We start from the raw sequence: 18,221 nt of genomic DNA, 5'->3' as shown, positions 1-18,221 counted from the left end.
TGCTTTGTTTCTGACAAGTTTAATTGTAAGCCAGTCATTCAGTTCCTTTCTTGAATTTGGAAGTATAGCATTTCATTAAATGGGAATTTATAAAAAATGAAGACCAGATATTTTGAATCAACTGTTGTAGCATGGAAATTTAAAAGAAGACTGTTTTCTTCTTGCTGCTCCTCAGAACAGCATGATACTTGTGCCTCTCTAGACAGTGATGATTCTTATATCTATGTTTCTCTGTAACACTAGCCAGCAGTTTGATATAGGATGGGATCTCTTCAGAAATGTATGAAACACAGCAATTCTGAGAAAATGTCTGAATTTGATTTTAACAATAGAAAGTAAAATGCAGAATGACAAATAATTTCATCTGAGAGTTTCATGTACCACTGAGGATCAAAAATGCTCTAAGCCAGGATGTCAGCCAATGAAAGATTTCTAAGGTAATTGAAGTTAAGCATGATGTCTCTTTTGGGTTTGAGCGGTTTTGAAGCAAAGAAAACCCATCTTTTATTTCTTATTCTGGCATATAAAGATTTCCCATTTTATTATTTGTTTTAACAGTCTCTGGGTTTCACTTTATGTGAGGGAAGTGAAACTATCAGTAGAGCTGAATTTTGAAATCTTTGGAAAGGGTGAGCCTAATGTCAATTTACACTCTCGGAAGTCCCCAGACTACCAAAGTCTACCAGTATTATTTTCACATTTTAGCAAGAACACCAGTACTAGTATCAGTAAAATATTAACTCTGTCTAATTTTCCAATATTATTTAAGGGAAGATACGACAATGTATTTGCAAAAAATCTTTTTCTTTCATATTTACATTTTAGAAATAAAGCATAAAGACACTTTTGCCATCTAAAAAGATAGTGTTCAGGTTGAGACTACTCACAAACAACAGTTGCACTGTTCGGATTTTTATTTTTTTTTCCCCACAAATGCCTCATAGGGTTTGTGCAAGGCATTTGTACTTATAGACCCACAACACACAACATTATCTTGTGTAGTGAGATCACATCTGTATCACATCTGTATCTCATCTGAAGATCTGGGCTGTGTTGGAGTTAGTGTTTCAAATTCTGTGGTGCTTTCATGCTTTTGGAGTGGCAAACAAAAAACCTGGCCTTGCTTAATCTGAGCTAATTTTCTGGGTCATATATCTGATTTCTCAATGCTTTGATGCTTTCATTAGTTTCAGAATAACAATGTTTCTGCATGTTACTATCTGTCTATCTTTAGTGTCCACTAAATTGCCTGTCCAGCTGCTTATCTCAGTCACGATCATTCCGTTGCTCTTCCAGCAAGGGGAGAGCTAGAACAGAATGTCCTGTTAACTGTCCTTTTCTCTCATCAAAGAAGCAATAACAAGCGGCAGAATCTGGCAGATATTTCCAGTTACTAGCCTTTCACCTTTCTTACACCGCTGCCAAGCATTTAGTTTCTTGTGTGTTTTAGGGGTCTTAAATGAAGATGCATTTTCCCTGATGTGCTCTACTGAGCTAATATCTCTTGGGCTGTCCATGTACAAAGGTACTTATACAGCTTTGGACAGCAAGCAAACATTGATAGAAAGAGAAGAGAAGATCAATGAGCTTTTACAAGGAAGGATGAGAAATTCTTATTTTTATGTGTGGCATTGTAATGATGCCAATGGTGCTGTACTGTTAGGCCATATAAGCAAAACATTAGATGCTAAAACTGGGGGATATGAATTTCTGAAATGACTGAGAAAAGGGGTTTGAACAAAAGCACTGCTTTATAAAATGTAGTACATTTGGAGACATTTTGGAAGCAGTAAGGCGTATACATGTCTGGATGGCTGCATAATTAAAGAAGGCTCTTGTGTCATAGATTCATAAGATGAAGGAGAAGGGTAATGGTTTTAAAACTGACATCTGAAAGAGATCATAAGGAAGGTCTGCAAAAGAAGAAAGACAAGTTACTGTTGTCAGCTTACCTTTCAATTTTACTGTAAAACTCAGGAGTATGAGATAGGATACTCCCTGTGTTATCATATCTGGCCTCTGCTGCTTCAGACTACATCACTGTAGATAAAATTCTGTTACATATCATGCTCCATCTTAAACCTGGATAGGCTATTTGATGCTGCATATCCTCCTAGGAAGCTGTATTCTTCAATCTAATGGTGAAAAACCTTACAATTTCCACTATAAATGTATTCAGTTTCACTATGTATCCAATAATTAAAATATTGCTCCATTGCTAGTATTTAACCATTTTCTATATTTCTACCTCACTCATCCCTGGTGGACAAACTAAGCTCTTTCATCTCCTTTCAAAAGGTAGGCTCTTCGTTCTTTTAATTACCCTATAGTCTTCCTTTGTGCGTGTTCAACATTGAATTTGCTTTTCCTGAAACCTTAATGAGTTTCACACAGTACTTCCCAACGGAACAGGTGCTTTCATCAGTACAAATCCAAATTCATGAAGAAATGTAGATTGCATAGTTGCTGGGAAAGAATTGTCATTTTTCCCAGATTGTTTAATTTAGGACATAGCCTTGTTTATAAAATAAATAAATTTGTTATGTTAAGCTTGTAAGCACAGTACTTCACAAACATAATAAGTCAACGAGTTTGTTGAAAAACTGTGAAAGAAAAAAAGAATTATCTCTGGTACAATTTAGTTTATTTTTAAAGTGGCAGATTATTTACAAGAGTTCTAGCTAGATGAAGCACAATCGTAAGATTTTTCTTCTTCCTTCAGCTTTATATTTTTTTCTTGGCTTTCTCTGAAAGAAGTTGCATCTGCACATGGAAAATATTCGGAAGATATGTACAGGTGGAATTCATCTACAGTCTTGTTTGGATAAAGGAAGGGAAAGCCGGAGTCCAATAGGAGACATTGTTAAATAATCAAGCTGGTTACCCCTCTGCGTGTTTGGAGGAAGTACTGGTTCAGATTCAGCAGAACTGTGGTCATATAGTCACAGGAAAATAGTCACTATTTCTTTTTTGCTGGCTGAGTGAACTAACTGCCCTCAGTTTGACTAAGGTGTACCTTGTGCAGGGCTGCATAACAGAGAGGTTGCTCGGTGTTAGTGGTGACAGCTACAGGCTGCCCTATGTTATTAGCCCTGTTCCAGGCTCCCACGCACAGAAAATAACAGGAGTTATGTGGGTTTTCTGTTTGCAGTAGCCTTCAAACCTGCTGTGAGTAAGGGGAGTACATCCACACTGGAGAAGCTGATATTTCCTCCTCCGGCCAGCACTCTACCTTGCCTTCATTCCTGAAGGTCCATCACAGGGAATCACTGTCTGCCTGAACTTTCCTCACACTGCAGTCAGATGACAATGTGTTACTTGCGTGAAGGAATTTACAACCACTGCACCCCACAACAGCATAATCAGAAAGCATCTTGGGATCTCACCATGGCAGAGTACCAGCTTATATCCTCTTATACATTGCTGCTAAATATTCTTCAATAAACCAAGAGCTGATATGGGAACTTTATTCTGGAAGATTTCTGAGAGAACTTTTCTTCACATGTCTTTGTAAGCAAGCTGGTAGTTTGGCTAACACAAGCAACCGGAGAGTTAAGATTAGTTGCCATGTAATTGTGCCCCTGAAACTCTATACCTTAGTGGTTGCCTGCAGTTTTCAAAGAATCTTCTTTTTTCAATCAACATCAGTATGTTTATTGGAAGGTACATTGCCAAGCAGAGTTTCAAAGAGTAGATTGTGTAACATTAGAAAGTATTAAAAATAATGCAAAAAGAGCTGAAATAGTAAGTTTATAAGCATTGGTAATATATTCTTCCACATCCTCACTTTTAGTGTTCTATAGCTGGCACTATATTTCTTTGCACTAAGAGACAGCCAATGATAACAGAAACTCTATGGAGAGAGCAGACAAAATTTATTTATAAAATATTGCTAAAGGACTGAGACTGTATCACACTGCAGAAATCTTTCCTGCCTGTGCTGCAATTTGACATGTTTATATTGAATATTTTGCATTGTGTTTGAAATCAAGTCAGGGAACTTTGTTTGCTATCTTTTCAGTTCCATGAGTCATCTGCTGTGAAGTTAATCCAGTTAAGACCCACCAAAATGATACAAGTAATTGTAACAAGTAACAACTAAAACATGTGTTTTAGTCTGTCACATGTGTGTAGCATATAAAGTGAAATTGTGAAGAGCTTAATCACTTAGTTAATAGCACAATAGATATTGCTACAGTACAATTAAATATCAGGTTTGAACAATGCGACTCTTTTTTTTCTTCTTTCAGTGCTGTGTCAAAGCAGAATTCCTATAATTCCCACACTCTCTATCAGCATCAGCCAGGATCACTGCCTCTGCTTCAGTTAGAAGGAGTTTCCATATTATGAAATTTTAAGAAAACAGGAAAAATAAATACCACAGCTTTTTTTGCAGAGTGCTACATGTACTACAGAACAGATCATTTTACAAAACAGATTATTAGTTCTACAAAAATATATGCTGGATTCCTTTTCTCATAGTCTTTATGGTTCATTCCTAAGGATCATTCACATAATAAAGTCAGTGAAGTTGAAGGTGATAAGCTGTTTCTTCAGTGTCATGCACACTGAGGGAAAACTCCCTGCCAATTAAAACTGTGAATCCCAAACCAGTGTTCTCATCCATTAATATAAATAACATGAGGGAGTCCTACCTGTTAGATAACATTTTTTCTGTTCTATATTATCTTTCAGTGAGAAATAGAAGCAGGCATGTCTATGTGTGGACTTTGGTTAGCTTTTTCTAAATTGTGAGTTTACCTACCTGTGAAGGTAAAGAAGGTAAAGGGGCATGCTGTCATGCTGTCTTCTTACCAAGGATGTAGTCAGGTTCTGAAGAGCAAGTAACCCACAATGGTAACGACATAGAGCAAATAAGTACAGTAATGCCATACTGCATGTCCTGAACAGATTCAGATACTCAGGGTTTCTGAGTTTTCAAATTCAAAGTCTGTATTTTGTTGACCTCACATAATTATACCAAAGTCTTCAGGGTTTAGCTATCACTTCCTGAAAAATTGTAAATGGTCTCCACCACGGGTTGCTTAGGAGACTGCTGAATGGCCAGCACATTTTTATAAGTTTACAATAGCTGTAGGACAATCTGTGATGCACCCCAAGTGTGCTAATATAACTGAGCTCAAAGATTATGCAAATTTTTTGAACAGAGTTTGTGGAGGTTTTTTTACTCATTTCCTAATCTGTGTCATGAATTGCAGCAAGGTACTTGAAGAAAAATGTACTAGCCCTGTAATTGTTCCCATACAAAGAATTTACCTTTTTCCTTAGACAGCATTTCAGAAAGAATAGCAATATGTAAAATAGCAATAGCAAATAGAAAAAAATAGAATTGCAAACTCCAGATGAAGTTCAGATTGCAATAAATTACTGTTCACCAGATATCCTGATGTCACAGGGGTTGTTTTGTAGATAGACAAGCAACTCAACATAATGGTGTCCCAAGACACATTTCGCCTAATTGTTGTGGTGGACTCACTGAGCATACATACACAGGCCAGACTAATTCTGCCACCTTACTACACACAGCCATCATCTCCTAGGTCCTGTAAAGCCTCAGACTTAGTAGATGTGATGGATCTAGTGCTACATACAGTGAAGCCAGTGTGCTAGCTAACTCCTTGCAGCACTTTCTGCTCTACTTTTTCTGGGTAACACAATGAAAAATGGCTTATCCTACATGTATTCCCTCTAGCTTTTTAAGCTGGAACTCCCTGTAAGATGGCTGCCAATGAGTTTCACTTGGGGTGCTTATATTCAGTGATTTTCTTCTGCTTTGTTTTTCTTCTCTTGTTCTTCTTATCCTCACCCCTCACTTTGCTTCGTCTGTGCTTACATCCTCTCTTTGAAGGATTTTCTGTCTGTTACCAAGCTTATAAAAAACCGTATGTGCTACCTGGGAGAACAGTAACAAGGAGTTAGGGCATGTGTTGTTCCATATGGGTTCAGACAGGAGAATTGTCCTGTGGTCTTCATTGTGCATCATAATCCCAGGGACCCAGGCTACACCTTTCACTTGCTGTCTTGGTGGCTGCTGAGAGAGGAAAAGTAGACACCAAGAGATACAGCGTGTGCTGTACTATGCATAGTTACAAGGATATATTTCCCTTAAAATTTAAATTAAATATATGGATTGTACAGTTTATTCCACCATCATTCTTCACATATGCCCAATATTGCAGAAATCTGGAGCTTAAGCAATATGTATAATTGAGATGTAAGTAAAGGATTGCTCTTGTGCTAAAAATCATAACCTAACTTAGCCATGTGGACAAGAAGGAACAACAAAGAGAAGAGATGGAAAAGAAAATAAACCCATTTATCATGGACAAGAAAGGAAGAGTGGTTGAAATAGGACATATGAAGAAGGGAAGTAGGAAGAGTGATGTTTTGTTCCTCAAAAAAGTAAAAGCAAATTATTTCTTTTTTTTTTTTAAAAAAAAAGAAATCCTAATATATAGAAGCGGCTTTGCAGACTATAATGTTTTTTATGGTTGTTAAAAGTAATTGTCCATTTTAATTTCAGAAATAAGGAGTTATCAGTAGCATTCATCTAAAGAAATTGAGATTTTTATAAGACTTCGTCTCTAGTTACGGTTGCTAATACCAATGTGATGTTAAAAGCAGTGCTACCATGTAAAATATATTTATGCTGGACTACACTTCTTTTTGTGTGTTATAATTCCCAGAAGAAATTTCCAAGTTAAACTTTGTTATTGAGATGAGGATCAAAAGATCTTTTATGTGTCCATTTCTACTACAAAAGCAAGTTTATTCTTCTAAATTTCTAACCTTCTCTTGTTACTGTTACAAAATAAATTTTCTCATATTCCTATGTTATATTCAAGCAGCATATGCAGATGCTAATTGCAGTTAAAAGGTAGCTGCATTTTACTGCAGTTTGGCATACTACACAAGTTAATATGAATATAAGTGCTTTGTCTGGTAAAGAAATTACATAATAAGGAATTGAGAGCAATGATGTTGCAAGATTGCTGGAACTCTATTCTCAGCTATTGTCATTGGATAAATAATATTCTCAACAAAAATATTAAACAGAGCAGGTATAATAATATAGATAGAAAATCTTAAGGAAACCCTGCTATAATTTTGAAGGCATGTGGGAGGTTTTTGTAGTGAAATCTAAAGAAGTGGAAAACAGAACCCTCAAGAAAGAAAACAAGGATGAATCTTTATCCCTGCTGAATATACTGTGATCAGAATTCCATCTGGTCAAATATGACAGTCACCATGTAGAATGAAAGGCAGATGGAATATGTCCTAGCCATAGCTACTGAAAGCAAGCTTTCACACAATTTGCCATTAACATGCATTTCAGTCTTGCTGCAATTTAAGCAAATGTCCACACTAAGTTGCAAGAATTGTCTGAAGGCATGAAGATTGCCAGTGTGGTTAGATTCAGCTATTTACTCTAGTGCTTTCAGGATCAAAGCCTTAGCAACTGACTTCAATTCATGTAACCATTTTACAAATGGAATTTTATCTTGCTTGGGCTTATCTAAAAGTGCAGAGTAAATATTTTCAATGCATCTAATTCAGTCCCTAGATTAGAAATAGGGATCATTGTGTCTTATCATTCATTAATCAAGGTCATTTGCATAATATTGCAAATATCTTCAAGGCTTTTAAGATTCAAGATTGCTCCAAGGAATTTAAACTGTCTGTATTCACTGATAGAGATTACACCTTGATCAGAAATCATAATAGTTGACTAGAGCAGCTGATTTTTTTGGAAGGTTACCTGGTTCATTTTCCATCTCTATTAACAGGAAAGGCTTGGGTTTTAATCTGCCTTAATTTTCATTTAGCTTGATTTTGATGATGAAGAGTTCTGACTTCTTCTTTCATTCAGTTTCATTCAGTTTCATTCACTTAGAAACTGGATCTTTTGATGTTAATTTCACTTGGGATTGAAGCAATATAAAACTGTGTGAAACAATTCTCCTAGTGCTTTTTAGACACTGGTAAACACATTTCCTATAACAGTCATTTTAATTTGAAAAGCATGTTGAAATGGAAAATAAAGGTATTGCCTGTCAAACTGAAGAATTTTGTCTTTTGGCCTATGATTTTTTTTTCTTTTGATAGAACTCTTATCTATGATTTGTCTCAGGAGTGAGGTAATTCATGTAATCCAAAGATAAGAGCATGTATAAAGGTGCCTTGTGCCATGGCTCAATCACTGGTTGAATTTATAGTCTGGTATTTGTAGGCTGGTTGTGTTGTGAAACGAGTGTGAAATGAGCAGAGTGTATTTTTGTTGATCTGTTTCCTGAAAGTTATTAAATTAATTTAGTGATTACAGACGTGCTCTTTCCTAATCATGTAGAGCAGCAATTACTGAAAGCATTGCTTCTCGGTAGGCTTATTTTCACCAGTAAAAATAATTTGAAGTATTTATGTCTCTCTTTAGCATTTGGTAGTGTTTATATAGTCTATTGAATTTTTTTTATGCCAGTTATGTGTCTTCTAGAACTAGTGGAGGTAGATAAAAGGTCAGTACTGGACTGGACTGATAATCAGAGCAACTAATCAGATTTTTCCCAAAACATGCCTAAAGATATCCTACAACTCCAGAATTATGTGTCATTGCTTTGCTTACCATCAGAAAAGGAAATATCTCTTATCTGATTTGCTTTAGAAGTTCTACCATAGCTGTTTGAATATGTTTATTGTGTGCTCTTTTTGTTCTTCTACTATTTTTTTTCCTTGTTTCACATGTCTCTACTATAAATTACATCTAATTTTTGTAACATTTTTTATGTCCCTTTTAGGTATTGGATTTGGCATGCTTGTACGGGAATATGGCAAACTGTCTAACTTGGATAAGTTCTACTTCGCATTTCCTGGGGAACTGCTGATGAGAATGCTCAAACTCATCATTCTGCCATTAATCATATCAAGTATGATCACAGGTATGACTGAAAATGTACTGTTAGCTTATGGGATTATCATTGTGGGTTAGATTTCATTCTAATAACACCTTAAAACTTGATGGAACTTTATACTGAGAAATACAGATTTCATATTTTTAGATTTATTTATTTCTTTATATAATGAGAATGAGAAAGGATTTGGAAGGATTAGTACTATTATCTATGATATTATATAGGGCTGTGTGCTAATGACTTCGCAAATCCATAGGTTCTTGTATCTCTCTCTCTCCCTGTTCTCAGAAGTGGGTTAAGCTGTTAAATTGCAAATTGGAAGCCCAAAGTTGCAACTGCATATTCTGAGATAGTTAACTGTTATAAGTAGTCTCATGATGCCATTTTACAAGCAAGGTTACAGAGACACCTTGTTCCAGCTTTCCAGCACTCGAAGTGGTCTACAAGAGAGCTGGAGGGGGTATTTTTACATGGGCATCAAGTGCTAACACAAGGGGCGATAGCTTTAAACTGAAAACAAGTAGGTTTTGATTACGTAGTGAAAAGAAATTTACTGTGAGGTTTGTGAGGCACTGCAGCAGGTTAACCCATGAAGTTGTGTTTGCCCCATCCCCAGAAATGTCCAAAGTCATGTTGGATAGAGATCTGAGCAACCTGTCTAGTGAAAGGTGTCCCTGCCCTTGGCAGTTGGACCTAGAGGATCTTTAAGGTCCCTTCCAATCCAAACTATTCTATGATACAAAATATGTCAACAAGATATTTTTGAAAATGGAGTCTGTGGTTTTCTTTTTTAGGATTATAATGTCTTAAAAGGTAATATCACATCCTGAAAAGAGTCAGCTTATCCTTTAGAGATGTGGAGCTGTGCACAAATGCATGTCCCATGACCAGATCCCAGTCCGTTTGTGCATAATGATGTAAATCAAGCCACAGCAAATAGAGTGGTGGTTGGAATCACTCCCTGAGATTTTCAGGATTTTCTGCAAACCTTAAAGTATAAGTAATTTTAATTTATTGGAATAAATGCCATCTTAGTGAAAAAAACCCTCACTGATTTCCTCAATTAAATCAGGAACATGCTTCTTTCTGCTCATTGGAGCTCTAATTAGAGCAGAACCCTTACCTCTATTTTCAGATTCAAAAGGCAAAATTCTCCCTCTGGTCAAATAGAGGGCTTTGTAGAATGTGGTTTTCATTCACAAACCCAGCTCTTCTGAGTTTAAGAAAGGAAAAGCATTGTTTACGTACTTATTTAGTGTACAAGTTGCAATTTGTGCAATTTTTCCACTAACCTGCCTGGAAGCGTAACTGTAGGCTGGTAGAAAACTTAAAGCACTAAGCATGTATTTGTTTTGAAAATTTTGATTAGTAGGACCTTGCTTTGGAGAGGGGATAATCTTAGTAGTACTCTGCCTCAGAGCCAAATTTTATTTGTTCTCTTCTTCTCATAATGATTTTAATGGATTCAGATGTAAACTTATTCTGATCCAAAAGTCTACCCCTGATAATTCAATTCAAAATATAGAGCTCTTTAGTCTACCCATAAGATTTCTATACGTCAAATTAGTTGATAGCACGCTAATGCATTATTCATGTCAAGAAATTATTTGTATTATCTGTCTCCTGCTCTACTGACATGGGAAAATTGAAAATTTAAATCAAAAGCCTGGAGTGTTACTCAAGATCATTGCTATGACATCAGAACTACAGCTCTACTGAGTATAATACTCCATACCCCAATCCACCTTTTTTGAAATAGTGCTTTAAAAGAAGAAATATTAGACAAACACAAAAAATACATTATTTTTAGGTGCACTGTAGAGAGAAAGAAGTGAGAGGAATCTCTTGTATGCTTCATGGAAATTTTGAGACTTAAATCTAATCATTTTGGGAATACTTAAAACATATAAAACATCTTTAAAAGTCTTGGAAATTTACAACTCTAATTTCATTCTGAGAATGAAAATACTGTGGAGTTGTGAAGTGTATTTCATCACGGGTGCATACTGAGCAAATTAGTCGCCTTTAATCACTTTTAGCTTTCTTTTTCATGAAGTGAGATTCACACAAGTGTGTAGCGACAGGAAATGTTTGCAAATCTGTTTTCTGTCAGGATCACAGTAGAACTTAGGTTGGAGACAACTGCCAAGTTTCCTGAACAGTTGTTCACTTGTACTTGGGTACAAGCTGAGGAAACTTAACAAATCTGAAGCTTACCACTCCACATAAAATGTCTGGCCTTATTTCCTGCACCCAAGTTCATTGATAGTAGCTAGTGTCAGGAGATCTGGATCTTAACACAACATCCTGAGACATCCATAAGAGTACCATGGGTCTGTGTCCCATCTCTCTTCAATCAGATGGGGTTGTATCATGCTGCCTGCCAAATTGATTTTCAAACTGTACACCATGGATCTTGATATGGAAGTCTTTCTTCTTCAGGGCTAGAATCTATTCTTCAAAAAATTCATATCAAATATGTGATAAATGACCTTTCTTTGATGATGTTTCCAGAGTTACCCATTAATGCTATAAATTTTAGCTTTGTGTTAAAAGATGTTACACATAGCACAGCAGGTCCATGTCTCAGATCTCAATATTAATGACATGATTGTATCAGCCATTCAACATCTGTTTCAAGTTCTGCAATAATCTCCCCCTCATTTCCTGTCTTTCCTCCCTGACAAAATATTAATAAAGGTTTTTCTTGTTTCTGACCTTCTCTGCACTTTCGGCCTTCGCAGACAACTTCAAAGAGACTAGAACAGATGCATAGGAGTTTCCTGCATTGTGAATTTGTGCAGGCTTAGCTATGGGGAATACCAAAACTTCTTAAAGCAATTGATGAAGCATTTGCAGTACACATGGCATACTTCAGGAACAATGGAAAAAAAGACAGTATCAATTACCTCTGTCAGGGCAGATTTATGTGAGCTATAAATACGATATCTCCTGAGCGGAAGGTCTGGCAAAACTATCAAGCTTCCATGACTATAGAAATAAATTCTTGCTTTACTCCAGGGCCTGCGTTGGTCCTCTGCAGTCTGAAGTATCATGCCCATTCCAGTTTTCCCAATGCCAAATAGATACTCTTACTTGTACTTGCTACTAATAGTACAAAGGTAATGATTCAAATCTGGCTCATTCGGAAAACTGCTCAAGAGAGAAAACTATCCCAGTGAATTTCCAAGGCCATGTGACTTCCCCTTTGCAGAGTCTGCTATTTTCCCTGAGTAAAGACTATGTTACATTGTGACTGATGCATGGATATGTTGACTAGGTTTTCTGTCCTACTCAGTTGTTCAGAATTAAATTGTGAGTTTCCTACCTTGGATCTGTGTTGGATCTGTGTCTGGAAGGATGCTAGTTTGTTTTAACACATTGGCAAAGGATTTGGAGAATGAAAACAAAATATATGAAGTGGGATACAAAAAAGCTAGAATGCAATGAGAAAAAAATTAATTAATCAGATTGGTTTTAATTTTCATGTTTGTTTTTGAAAATCAGAACAGTTCAGATTTTAAACAACCATTTATTTACTTATTTTGCCCACTCTATTTGTAATTTAAGTTAAAATATACTAAGACTGTGGTGATGCCCTGGAATAGACCAGATAGTTCCATTTCACATATACATTGTATGTATATATATTCACAGTACTGTAAAGGAGTACAGATAAGGAAATGGCAGGAGGACAAATACAATGCGGGGCATCCAAATCCATTTTTCTCTGGTATCATAATTCCTGGGATAGCAGCTGCCTCAGCAGTTTCCATTTCTACAAGTCCAAGAAGTGCAGCTATTGGGAGATTCTTCATTACTGAGGCATCCTTAACAGGCCCTGTGCATCACCAGCACAGTCCTTGGGAAATTACTGGTCTAGCTTAATGTACTCAGGAACTATCTTCTGAAGTACCTGCATGTTCTTTGTTTGCTTTGCTGTTTCTTAATCCAAAAGAACTTCCAAGAAAATCAGATCCATTATATAGTATTAGTAAATTAGTTATCTAGGCTCAGACAGGAGATTCACGTCTTCTCTATGTATCATTAATTGTGTGAAGGTCAGAAAACATTACATTACTGTTAGTGAGTTCTGCCTTCAGTTGTACAGAGGGATGCTGGAAGTTCTGTCCCTGCTGTCCATGTGCGATCATTGGGTCAGACAGGATGACAGAGTCATGGGTTATTAGTGGACAAGACTTTGTGCCCGTCTTCTTCAGATTACTTCTATCATAGTCATCTACTCCTTTCCCATCAATATCAGTTGACCTTATGCAACCGAGACAGCCCTTACATTATTTAAGGTTTTAAATTATAGTAATAAAATTTGAAGTACACTTCTGATTTATGGAGCATGATTACCACCAGCTCTCAAGGGCAAAGAGCTCCAACACAACGACCATTTTGTGGCACCAGCTGTCACTGCCTCCTGTCCTAGCCATGTCATTGTGGGCACTGCTGGTAGCATCACTGTGGCTGGGTCTAAAGTCAGTTGGTGTCTTCTGCTGTTCTCTTGTGGAGCTCAGGACATAAACAACTGTTCCACTAGACGAACCAGATTCTGTTCACTTTTTTCACTCCATGTCCCTGTGAGTAGATATCACAATCGATTAAAAATGCAGTGTCTTGTTAAAGGGCTTTTTTTAATAGCTTGGAAATTAAACTTTATCCACCTGTACATTTTGCCACTAATAATTTTGAAGGAATTCAAGTACTTTCAGTACTACAGGTTTTCAGTATACACTTCATACATGTATCACCAGCAACAGTCCAGGGCTATATTTCTGCTACATCCTTGAACTGAATCTGATTTCTGTAATGAATCTTGTTAGCCTGTCCATCTTGGCAGATAGATATGTCATCTTCCTTCCTTTTAAGTTTTTCTTATATTCAAACCAAGGAACATCATCTCTCCTGAAAAGGCATTTACCTCAGATCATATAACCTATAAGAGCTTTCTAGAGAAAAAATTAAAATGTTCCTTGAAGTGATGAATTGAAGGCAGTACTAATACCCTCTTTCTCTGCATGTCTCCAATGATCTCTGTAGGGAAAGATCATAACATAATGATTGTGCCAACTGCCAAGAAGACAGCACAACAATCCCTTAGCAAACTGATATTCAGGGTTAGAAATTTTTCTTTAAATCCTATCTGAAATTCCCTCTATTTTATAATTATTTTAACCCTTTAATTGCTATAAACTGTTTATTTCCCATTCCACTCTATCTGGCATTTATAACGATTCATTACAACTGCTTTTTCAACCCCATCCTAAATGATCCAAGACATCTCTCAGTATTCGGGCTGTTGTAACTATTGTTGTATTCCAAACTCTAGTCTGTTTATTGGGGGTTTTTTCAAATAATCTCTTTTCAATGCCTCTCCAAAGTTAAGAGACTAATATTTGACATGGTAATCCAAGTCTCATAGATCATGTAATTAGAAACTGAGAATTTTCTGACTTGAATTTTTTGGTGATTTTTAAATAGCATCTACAGATGCTTAGGTATTATCTGCATGCATCTATCTTTCTTTCCTACTCTTTCCCTCACATTGCCCCCCATGTGCTAGTTTTTTTCATTTCATTTGTAAGACATTCTTCTGTTGCATTTACACAATATACTGGTGGAATAACAATCATTTGTTCCAAAGAGTAATTAATGAAATTTCTATCAAGTGTGTTGAAAAGGTAATTGCTGCAATCTGCCACAGAAATCCTTTCCTTTACAGTAAGTAACAATGACATTTGGAAAGTCAGAATAGCTGCTGTTATAGAAGAATTGACAGAATAGGAACAGAAGACTCCTAGTCAAAACACTAAAGAGAGTAGATCATGGAAGATCTCCTGCATATCAGCATGTGTTTAGGGCTTCCATTTACCATAACTTTTCCATTACGTGATCTCAGTCAACATCTGACTTGGAGCTGTCTCCTTATGAGACTTAGCTAAAGCGGTCATTCAGTTAGCTGGGCAAAGACTAGTTGCAAAAGATCCTTCCAAGCCCCGTGACACAGTAAACACGAGGAAAAAATAAAATTACGAGATGCATATCAAGTGAAAGATGTTTGAGAATGATCTACAGGCAATAGTAATCTGAGTCCTTTGTCTCAGAGGAGCAGTGGATTTGTACATAACATCATGCTGTTTGAAGTCCTGCATGTGGGTGGTATTTCAGTAGACAGTGTGAATTACTTATTCAGTCCAGATAGTCTTGTTCATACACAAAGAATGTGGCATTTTCCAGAGTGATCCACAGCACATCAGGAAAAAAAAAAGGAAAAGATTCACCATTCAGCTTTTAGAAGAAGCAACAGAAATTGCTGTTGAACCTAGTTTAGAAACAGAAATTTCAAGGAGAATATGAAGGAAATGACCTTTCAGGAGATTAGTGACAGGGCAAACTTGTACTACAAAATCATGCAAATAAAAGGGCAAAATGTGAGAAAAAGGGCTCAGAGTCTGAAATGAGAAGAGGGAAATATCATAGATGACAAAAACATCTTCATTCAGGCTCTGAATACACCGTAGTGATTCCCTCACTGCACTTTTTTTCTGAATTGTATACAGAAGGATTTTCCCTTCAAAAAGTCAGCATAGATGAAGGACAAAAGGAAATACTGGGCCAAGAACAAAAGAACAGGGGACAACTGGCTTTGGAATAATTTCTTTTCAGAAGCCCTGAGAAAAGCATTCTTCTGACTTTATGTTTGAACTGTCCCAAGTTTATAGGACAGCAGAAATTTCTCTGGAGTGAAAAGGAAACTTTTTTGTTTGTGGCTATAACCAAACTACTAAATAATGACAACATTTACATGGCAATATGATGAAATCTAGTCTTACATGTGTGAGATGCCTTCCTTTCCTAGCAGTAGCTGATTAGAGTTGGTATAGCTTATGGAACAAGAATGCAAATTTGGATTCTCTTAGATACATAGAGGAATAAGAAAATAAGCAATAAGCTTGCAACACACTGCTTGTGCAAGCTTGCCCAACACTGGAGCTAGAATTTGGTGTTCGCTGCTCAGATAAAAATTATGTCTGTCTTCTGAAGGTACAGGCCAAATACTGTTTTAGTATTGGTAATGTTTCCCACTGCAAAGTAGAAGAAAAATATGGCAACTAATTCAAAACTTTCAAATGTATGTAAGAGAGAGAGATTGTTTTTATGGCCTGATCACAAGCTCTGTGATGACCAGTGCATTAAATGAGAACTCTCAGTACTAGGTAAATGACATTTCAAAATCACTTTGGAACAGAGTGGTAATACCACAGTCAGATGCAGCTGAAGTTTTGATACTGGTCATGTCTTAAATTAGAAACAATCCCAGCTCCATCTTTTAAAGCCAAAAAACTTCATGTATTTCAGGTGACCATGTATCAAAGGCAGAGTTTCAGCACTGTTTTGAGGTATTTTTCTCTAGTATTTTTTAAAGAATTGATGCTGCCTTTTTGAAACAACACAAAACATAGTTCACTCCAGCAATAAAATAGCATTGCTTCTTTCATGTAAGACATTGTGGTCCCCTTAGAAGGATTGCCTACTGAAATTCTCTGTATTCATTTTAAGAGTCAGCTATGGTTTTCTATTTTTGTATGTCTTATGCAACATTCTGTAAAAAATTTTTGCTCTCCTAGATGTTCACCAATCATGTAATTTCTGTGATGTAGTGACTGGCTATTGTAGCCAGAAGAGCCAAAATGAACATGAAGAAATAAAGTGTGAACACCTGGGAGAAGTTGAGAATTACTCTGTAATTTATCTAGCAACCACAGAAATTCCTCAAACCAATAAGGCAGCTGGCAGTTTCGAGCAATTTCAGAACTGTGTTTTGCCTTTGAATCAGCATCATTGTCATAGCTGAGGTCTAAAAGCCATAGACTTCTATTCTTCAGGAATTTCTGTTAAACTTTTGTTACAATTAGGGATTGGATAGAGAATTAGGTGTAAGAACCCTGAGAGAATTGTGTTGATGTGCACCATACTTGAGTTGTTTTTCATCAGAATTTAATTAGCTTCTAAAACTAATAGAGAAATATACCATGTGGCTGGCAGCAGTAAGAACTTGGAAGGACCTTGAGCCAGGCTCTTCCTTCAGGCCTTGGGTCACTTCAGGAGAACAACTGTCAGTGCTAGGAGCTGGCTAGTGACATCAAGAAAACTCACATCTTGATCCTCAAGTGTAGCTGTGTTGCAAAAGGAGTTAAACAGCCTGGCCTTTTATGGATTATACATAATGTTCAGTGTGTCATGCAAATAAAGTGATGATCCTGTCAGCTTCCACCAATCTTCAGAAGTTTGAGAGCAGCTAAGAAGTACTGCAAAAGATCAATTTGATGGTGACACTGAAATTTGTAAGGCAGCAATAAAAAATGCCAGGGGATCTAGGTATGATTGTTGGTATGATCTAGGTATACTGTTGAACAGAGTAAACCACTGCACCAAGTTGTAAATTAAAGCTCTCATAATGTACTGAAAAAGAGCACCTGGAAGCATAAATCTGAGTGCACAGTTGCATGTATTCCAATCTGTAGAATGGTATGACAAATTCTAAGGATGTAGGTGTTATCCCCTAGGGAACTAAGATGGTAAGTCCTGGAAGTCAGAAGATCCCTGTGATTCTTTCCAGTCCTTCACAGAACCCTTTTCTCTCCCAGATCTCACTGCACTGGTCTCACAAGAGCATAGTGAACAACTCTGGAATTACAGTGCTATACCGCAAGCCAAAGCCATTTGGCCATTTGTACATACACATTTTACAGGCCACTAAAATAAATATATTTTATCTTCAGTGGCTACTGGTAAAAAAATTCTGGAACACCATGTTTCATATTTAAGCTTAGTTTTGTTTAAATCAGACTATTCCCTTAGGTAGCTTTATTCTGTAGTATTTTAGGGAAATAGTTTTAAATATGTACAATAAAAACAAATGCTGCAGTGTAGCATTTCACTTTGGTAGGGTTTTGAAGTCTTTGTACAAGAAAGAGTAGAAGGGAGAGACTTGATTTCACTGATTGTTTTGGGTTTTATTCTTTTGCAAGTGTATGTGATGCAAAACAGGAAAGTGGGCAAAAAAAGAGAAGAGTACTAAGATCTTCAAGCTGGAGACTGTAACATAGAAAACATGGAAAAGTGAACTGTAGAAGACTAGACAATTGATCCCAAAATTTCAGTCATTAAAACATTAACTCTATTCTGCTAAAATGATATGGGCAGAGAGGTAGATAGATTAACAGAGTTTAACATCACTTGATGTCTTTTGTGATGATCTCACTTAAGCCTTTCTGTATCATA

General features: G+C 36.6%; 1 protein-coding gene across 1 annotated transcript in view; it reads left to right on the top strand.

Moving 5' to 3' along the window:
• SLC1A1 (solute carrier family 1 member 1) overlaps nucleotides 1–18,221 on the top strand; it is a 47,110-nt gene that overhangs the window by 5,128 nt on the left and 23,761 nt on the right. The window contains exon 2 of the mRNA XM_086867922.1: nucleotides 8,814–8,954. Within this exon, the coding sequence (XP_086724048.1) occupies nucleotides 8,814–8,954 (141 nt within the window). The remainder of the gene's footprint in view (nucleotides 1–8,813; nucleotides 8,955–18,221) is intronic.

The sequence above is a fragment of the Cyanistes caeruleus genome, chromosome Z (assembly GCF_971803275.1).
Source record: "Cyanistes caeruleus chromosome Z, bCyaCae1.hap1.1, whole genome shotgun sequence".
In the NCBI taxonomy this organism is placed as follows: domain Eukaryota; kingdom Metazoa; phylum Chordata; class Aves; order Passeriformes; family Paridae; genus Cyanistes; species Cyanistes caeruleus.
The sequence above is the reverse complement of the archived record's forward strand: the minus strand, read 5'-3'. Positions and strand labels throughout refer to the sequence as shown.